This window comes from Mycetomoellerius zeteki, unplaced genomic scaffold (assembly GCF_001594055.1).
Source record: "Mycetomoellerius zeteki isolate Tzet28-1 unplaced genomic scaffold, Tzet1.0 scaffold219, whole genome shotgun sequence".
NCBI classification, from domain to species: domain Eukaryota; kingdom Metazoa; phylum Arthropoda; class Insecta; order Hymenoptera; family Formicidae; genus Mycetomoellerius; species Mycetomoellerius zeteki.
The window spans coordinates 9513-17224 of NW_017257161.1; the positions used below are offsets into that span (position 1 = coordinate 9513).

At 39.4% G+C, this 7712-nt stretch overlaps 3 protein-coding genes across 3 annotated transcripts in view; all 3 read left to right on the forward strand.

Annotated features, from left to right (window-relative positions):
* The first annotated feature begins 4105 nt into the window (after nucleotides 1-4105).
* LOC108722763 (uncharacterized) lies at nucleotides 4106-4708 on the forward strand. Its single transcript, XM_018448049.1, has one exon. The coding sequence runs from the start codon at nucleotides 4106-4108 to the stop codon at nucleotides 4706-4708; it is 603 nt and encodes a 200-aa protein (XP_018303551.1).
* Nucleotides 4709-4764: 56 nt separating this feature from the next.
* Nucleotides 4765-5778, forward strand: LOC108722764 (uncharacterized). The gene has a single exon (XM_018448050.1). The coding sequence runs from the start codon at nucleotides 4765-4767 to the stop codon at nucleotides 5776-5778; it is 1014 nt and encodes a 337-aa protein (XP_018303552.1).
* Nucleotides 5779-6068: 290 nt separating this feature from the next.
* Nucleotides 6069-7712, forward strand: part of LOC108722765 (uncharacterized) — a 4004-nt gene continuing 2360 nt past the window's right edge. Inside the window, exons 1-3 of the mRNA XM_018448051.1 lie at nucleotides 6069-6165; nucleotides 6231-6829; nucleotides 6873-7669. Coding sequence (XP_018303553.1) covers nucleotides 6069-6165; nucleotides 6231-6829; nucleotides 6873-7669 — 1493 coding nt within the window. The remainder of the gene's footprint in view (nucleotides 6166-6230; nucleotides 6830-6872; nucleotides 7670-7712) is intronic.

Here is a 7712-nt window from a genome sequence, read left to right on the forward strand (position 1 = left end):
GGTAGTATAACGTAGTTATAATTATTTACTTAAAAAAAAAAATTTATATATATTAGAATAAATTCAAGAAATTTGTATACTTTTTTTTTATTAGAAATATACACATATATATGTTCTAGCTTTTAAACCATTCAATCATCGGTTACAGCATATACGAGATGCCAGGGTGCAACAGTCTGTGCCGAGCCACCCATGAAAAAGAAACCGAATCTTACATAGTGACCAGAGAACACTACTGGTATGCTTATAAATATTTAACAAATCTCCGATGTATCTACATGGGAGAACCGACCGATGTACCAACATTCTGGTAATCGATCTAAGATTTGCCAAATTTGCTATAAATGCAAGCCTGCCAATTTAAGACCCAATTATTTGCCTGTGTTCATGCATCATTTAGTCCATATGGATTCAATGTTTGAACAAGCAAAATGTATAATATTAACTGTAATAAAGTAATGACCATAACTAAAAAAGCAGAAGAATGTCCTGACTGTCTCTCAGAATTTCAGTATATCAATGCAAATATCAAGGTACGCTTGGATTTAGGGTGGGGACTGCCAGTGGGCCTAAGGCACTAACACGCAATCCGATACCTGGCGTTTCGTAAATAGCTTTTCCTTTGACAATACCGCGAGCAAAGGAAAGAGAAAAATGAACACATATATAAGTATATATATACATAACTGTATAATTTAAGAATAAGAAAATTATAGAAACCGAGCGATAAAATAATATTAGGAACCACATTAAGACTTAAGAACATATGATTTAATTACATTCTAATAAAAGGGTATATGTATGTTAATGAAATAATGAAAAAAAGGTATATATAAATCCCAAAAATATATTTAAAAAAAAAAGTGTTTAATATCTAAGTTATTGTCATATACACAATCAATCAGGAGTACGAAAGAAAAACGGAGATTTAAATTTTCTTTTCTGCTTCTTTATGCACACTTAAGCCCATTCAAATTGAGTTATTTTGAAACTTAGTCTATAATTTCATCAATATATATATATGAATATTTTAATTATTAACAACAATTTTATAATATCTATGATATAAGATACATATAGTCTCTAATTGTTTATGTTAAAATTACGTTCCTTTTCCACCGAAATTCAAATAATTAATTACATGCTTTCCTTTTCTTTGAAAAATATACATAAATTTATTATAAAAAAAAAAGGGAAAAAAATTTTTCACCTGATTGTCGAGGCTAAAGAAACCGAGTTTTCCTTTACTAATAACCTCCCTCTAATCATTAAACGTGAAAAAAAAATATATATAACAATATATTTATTTTTCTCTCTTTCTTGAAGAATTTACCTTGTCCGTCATCTCCAACTCGCCAAATCTGCTGAATAATGGCGACGGCTAATAAATTAACTTCGCACTCGTCAATTCCTTTGGATTAACCTATAAAAATCCCGACGAGATGCACCATGATGACGGATGTTAAAACACGAGAATCCCGGCTAAAACTGGGAAGTAACAGTCTGCCCTTGAGGCATGACTAGAGGAGGGGAGCCCTTGGAGGGCCAACCAATAAGGAAACTCACTCATAGAAAAAGAAAAAGGGGCCCCGACTTGTGCCGGATGACATTCACGTGGAAATACCTCTCTATATCCCACACTTTACACTTTTGTGTTGTTTATCATACAGAAGGAAAAGAAAAGCACATTAAAAGTAAAGCTAAATTAAATGCAAAATTAGATAAAAGAATATCCGCGTATAAATGCGAATGTACACGCTGTGTCAACAAGTTAAATTTATTTTATTCGCGCCATGTAAGATTCGTAATTCCGCCACAAGCAAATTCCCTAGTCGCGCTGTAAGCTACCTCGCTTTTCTAGTCATCGGAACGCGTCGCGCTATTACTAGATCGTCGCCTGATCGGCTCGAGCGCCTTCGTCACCTCTCGTGTGTTTTCGTATTAGCTGCGCAGAATCCTGCACAGTTTAAGTTCGGTTCCGTTGTTGTAAAGGGAGAACGCCAACATGTTTTGTTAAAAAAGTTTTCTGTACAGTTGTCTTCTCATCCGTACGAGCATACTAAGCTCTTTTCTGGTACAGCAAATAAAGATATTTAGCTCTCAAGCGGTATTCACATCGATTACTATAGTGCACCACGCAGTACAGCCACAAGGCATTGGGAATGAGAAAAGGCGCGTTACACTTAACGCAAGAGGCACAAACCCTCATAAGTAACATAATGGTCCTTCGAGCCGGTTATGGAGGATTGAGAAGATACTGAGAATACCGAGGATTACGGAAATAGATACATACATACAAACGGGTATCATAAAATAATCGATGTCGACAAGGCATAGGTTAATGCACAAGCATAAAGGATATACAACCAAACGCACTGTAAGTACATCTCGCGGTTACTTGAGGTTATAGCATAAAGATAGCACTCGCGCTAACAAAAACGACGAAGCTAGAAAGGTTAGTTGTCATATCACTACACTAACGAGTACATTCAAATATTATCACTTACTATATCAACACTATTTTCGCGCTAAGTTTACTGTTGTAACCATACATAGCATAACCAAACCAAAACTCGAATCACCAACTTCGTTCGCGTGAGCAAGTTGCATTGTCTACAAGGCAATCAATAAGTTATCTCGCACGAGAATCAGCATCTCACAATGGACGCGTTAACATTAACGGAAGCCAAGGCTAAAAGAGCCCAAGTAAGAGCAGCAGCCACAAGGCTAAAAACTTTCATAGAAAATCTTGATCCAAATCATGCATCACGGCACGAAGTTATTGAACGTAAGAAAAAGTTACAAGAATTATGGTCCCTGTTCGACGCGGTTCAGTCACGTATCGAAAGTCTGGAAAACGTTGATCCCGCAAACGCTGACAAGGACGCTCTCCGTGCCCAGCAATCACAAACCGGGAAAGTTTCGAAAATCCTTATTTTCAGTTAATAGTACGTTATGAAACGATAATTGAGCAGATTAATCAAAACTCAGTTCCAACATCTTCCCGTTCCGATAATGAACATGCACTCGATACAAGGAATAGAGAAACTCGCGTAAAGCTGCCCAAAATAAATTTACCAGTTTTTTCAGGTTCTTACGAGGATTGGTATTCTTACCAAGACACATTCGAAAAACTAATCCATTTAAATGAAGGTTTAAGCGAAATCGAGAAATTCCATTATCTCCGGTCTTCACTAAAGGATAAGACTGCAGAGACGACGACTGACAATTATCACGACGCTTGGACAGCAGTCAAGGAAAGATTCGACAACAAGCGATGGATCATCCAAAGGCACATTCAGGCAATATTTGACGTGCCTGCTCTCCACAAGGAAAATCATGCAGCTCTCCGAGAACTGCTGGACACTATCCTCAAACACTTGCGAGCCCTTAAGGCTCTTAAGAGGCCTACCGAAACGTGGGATGATCTAATTATCCACGTAATCACTTCTAAACTTGACGTACCCACCAATAAGGCGTGGAAGACTAGTATTCTCGATGCAAACATACCTAACCTAACCTAAAAATGTTAACAGATTTCTTGTCGAAGCGATGTCAAGCGTTAGAATCTATACAAAGTAGGGCTCTTAATAATCAGACAAGTAATGCTGTTCATAAGCAAGTCGGCAAACCAAAAAATACTTCAGTCACAAACATTGCTACTTCCAATCTCTCTTGTGCATGTTGTAAGGCTAATCATCAAGTTTATCACTGTGAAGAATTTCTCAAGTTGCCAGTAGAGGACAAATTTAAGGTCACGAAAAGAGCCCACCTTTGTATTAATTGTCTACTGTCCACAACACACCAAGCAAAATCATGTAATTCAGGCACATGCCGCAAATGTAGTAAGAAACACAACACTTTGCTACACACATCTAATCTAAACATTTCGGAACAGTCCGTACCCAACGCGAAAACAGAACAATCTACACCAAATTCATTGAGCACCTCAAATCAAAACAGCAATGTTCCTCTTCCAGTATCTACATAATGTACATCAAGTCATCGTTCTCTAAACATTTTATTATCTACCGCAATTGTAAACGTATACGACTCAAACAGCACATCTCACTCATGTCGTGTACTACTTGACAGTGGTTCTCAAATGAACTTCATAACACAAGAACATGCCAATCGCTTGCAGCTTAAAGAACGATCACTTGAGATCTCCGTAGCGGGAATCATGGAAGGAACAGTTCAAGCAAATAAGTTTGTTAATGTATGCGTCAAATCGCGATTCAATAATTTTAGCGACAACATAGATTGTGTAATATTACCTAGGATAACCCAAAACTTACCTCAGAACTTTATACCCATGCAAAATGTGTTTATTCCAAATAATATAAAATTAGCAGATCCTAATTTCAATGTACCCTCAAGCATTGATATGCTGATAGATGCAGAACTATTTTGGCGAATCATGTGCGCGGGTCAGATCAGACAATCTAATAATGTACCAATTCTACAAAAAACACATTTTGGATGGATTATTTCAGGCGTTACGACAAATTTCACAGCTAAACCAACTCCTCAGGTTAGTTTTCATTCAACGGCAATAGATGACCTAAGTAATATACTAAATCGATTTTGGGAAGTTGAGCACAACATAGCACAACAACAATTTCCAAGTGAACAACAAGCCTGCGAAAAGTTGTTTCTAGAAGGCGTAAGGCGAAACGAGGACGTTTCGTCGTCACACTCCCAATAAAACAAGACAAGCTAAGCATTCTAGGAGAATCTCGTGAGATTGCTCTACGACGATTTATGGCTTTAGAAAAACGTCTCATAGCCCAGCCCGACATGTACAGCGAGTACAAGAAATTTATGCAGGAATATCAAGACTTGAAGCACATGCAAGAAGTTACCAACTATTTGGGGCCCGACTCAACTAATCAAGCATTCTATCTTCCTCATCATGCCGTCCAAAATGAAACAAGCATCACTACCAAATTTAGAGTCGTGTTCGATGGCTCATGCAAGAGCACCACTGGTATATCATTGAACGACGCATTAATGGTCGGTCCCACTGTGCAAGAAGATCTCTTTTCTATTTTAGTGAGATTCCGCACATTTCCTATCGCCCTCACGGCGGATGTAAGCAAAATGTATCGGCAAGTATTGATAGATCCAACTCAAACTGCCCTGCAGCGCATCTTGTGGCGGGACTCAGCAGACGAACCTATCAAAACGTTCGAGTTAGTTACCGTAACATACGGTACATCTGTTGCATCGTTCCTAGCAATCAGAGCTATGAGGAAACTTGCCGAAGACTATTCAAAACAATATCCGATTGCATCAAAAATCGCGTTAAGAGACTTCTATGTCGATGATTTGGTCACAGGAGCAAATACCGAAGAGGAAGCAATCTCAATCAAGGAAGAAATCACTCAACTATTGCAAGAAGGAAAGTTCGAGTTGAGGAAATGGGCATCCAATGCATCATTCCTCCAAGATGAGCAATCTATGGAAGAGGACAGAGAATTCATTTTAGCATCGGACAAAAAATCCGTGAGACGCACATTGGGTATCACTTGGAACTGTCAGTCCGACACATTCAAAATCACCAGTATCGTTCATTTACCATCGATAGAAAGGCCTACAAAAAGAAGCATCTTATCACGAATTGCTTTAATTTTCGATCCACTCGGATTACTAGGTCCAATCACAGTGACAGCAAAAATTATAATCCAAGATCTCTGGCGTCTGAAGCTTGATTGGGATGAATCTATTCCTCTCGAGTTAAACACCAAATGGAAACGATACGAAACGGAGCTATAAGAGCTGCGAGACATACATATACCTAGGCGCGTCATACCTAGGCGTGTCATACCTAGGCGCGTCATACCTGCAGACCAATACACTCATGTTGAAGTACACGGTTTCTCCGACGCCAGTGAAGTTGCGTATGGAGCATGCATTTACCTACGCTCCACGACAGTCAATGGTGAACATTCTACACGATTGCTCTGCTCTAAATCCAGAGTAGCACCGCTAAAGGATTTATCTTTGTCACGCCTTGAATTATGCGGGGCGCTGTTATTAGCACAACTCGTCAATAAGGTCTCAAGATGCCTTCCTTTCACCACAAATCACGTCAATCTTTGGACGGACTCTACAATCGTACTATCGTGGTTACAATCTCCCAGCAGAACCTGGTCAGCCTTTGTAGGTAACCGCGTAGAAGAAATACAACACTTAACGCCTGTTCAGTCATGGAATCACGTACGCAGTGGAGATAACCCTGTGGATCCTCTGTCAAGAGGCATCATGCCAGCCTCAGTGGCTCAACGAAATATTTGGTGGACAGCCTTTGTGGCTCAAAGATAATAAAGAAGAATGGCCTCAAAGTTCCGTTCCTACACAAGTAAAGGACCTTCCTGAAAGAAGATCGAAGACCATCGCCGCAGTTACTGCTACGTCTCAAGAGTTTGACATCTTCAATCGCTACTCGATGTTCACAAGGCTCATTCGAGTGGTCGCTTACATTTATCGGTTTGCAAGAAATTCAAGGAAGGCAAAAACCAAAACCCAGAATATGCACGCACCTTCAACAACGAAAAAACATATTATTTCACCAATCACACCAGAAGAACAGAATCAAGTCATCATTCATTTATTAAGGATAATTCAGACAATTTACTTCACCGCAGAAATAAGATCACTTGATAAAGGGGAAGCCATAAATAAAAACAGTCCCCTCCTAAAACCAAATCCATTCATTGACGATTCTGGAGTCTTGAGAGTGGGAGGTCGATTAAAAGAAGCAACACTTCCATACTCGACAAAATACTCGATATTACTGCCTAGAAACCATCCATTCTCTAGGCTTGTGAGACACGAACATAAAAAAACACTTTCACGCTGGTCCACAGGCCACGTTAGCAGCAATACGTGAAAGGTTTTGGATCATATCAGGACGCAATCTCGTTCGACAAACTGTTCAAAAATGTGTCACTTGCTTTAGAAGTCAACCTAAGGCTGCTTCAACGATTATGGGAAATCTTCCAAGGGCACGAGTCAACATTCCTAAGAGGGCATTTGACCAGTGTGGCGTAGACTACGCAGGTCCCTGCTATTACAAGAAGGGCACTAGAAGAAATGCCAAGCAAATAAAATGCTACATCGCCGTTTTCATCTGCTTAGCCACAAAGGCAATCCACTTGGAGTTGGCTACCGGCTTATCTTCCGAAGCATTTTTAAACGTCTTCAAGCGTTTTATAGCCAGAAGAGGTTGTTCGTCTGATATTTATTCGAACAACGGCTTAAATTTTGTAGGCGCTGACCGCGAATTAAGCGAATTATCCAACCTACTCAAGAACCAAACAAATCAACAGCAAGTTAGCGATCAATTGTCAGATAAAGGAATTCATTGGCACTTTATACCGCCCAGGGCACCTCACCACGGTGGTATATGGGAAGCTGCGGTAAAGGCAGACAAACGCCATTTAGTTCGAATGACGAAAAATTCTACTTTAAAATATGAAGAACTAAAAACATTTCTCATTCAAATCGAAGCAATATTGAACTCTCGTCCAATTACTCCACTTTCATCAGACCCTAACGACCTAAGTTCATTAACGCCAGGGCACTTTCTAATAGGTATTCTACTTACATCTTATCCAACGCCATCTTTAGAAGAAGTACCTACCAATCGGTTGTCCCGTTGGCAGTACGTACAATTATTACAGCAACAGTTTTGGCGACGCTGGTCG

Coding starts and splice junctions, on each gene's coding strand:
- LOC108722763 (XM_018448049.1), top strand. CDS start 4,106: ATGAACTTCATAACACAAGAACATGCCAATCGCTTGCAGCTTAAAGAA.
- LOC108722764 (XM_018448050.1), top strand. CDS start 4,765: ATGGCTTTAGAAAAACGTCTCATAGCCCAGCCCGACATGTACAGCGAG.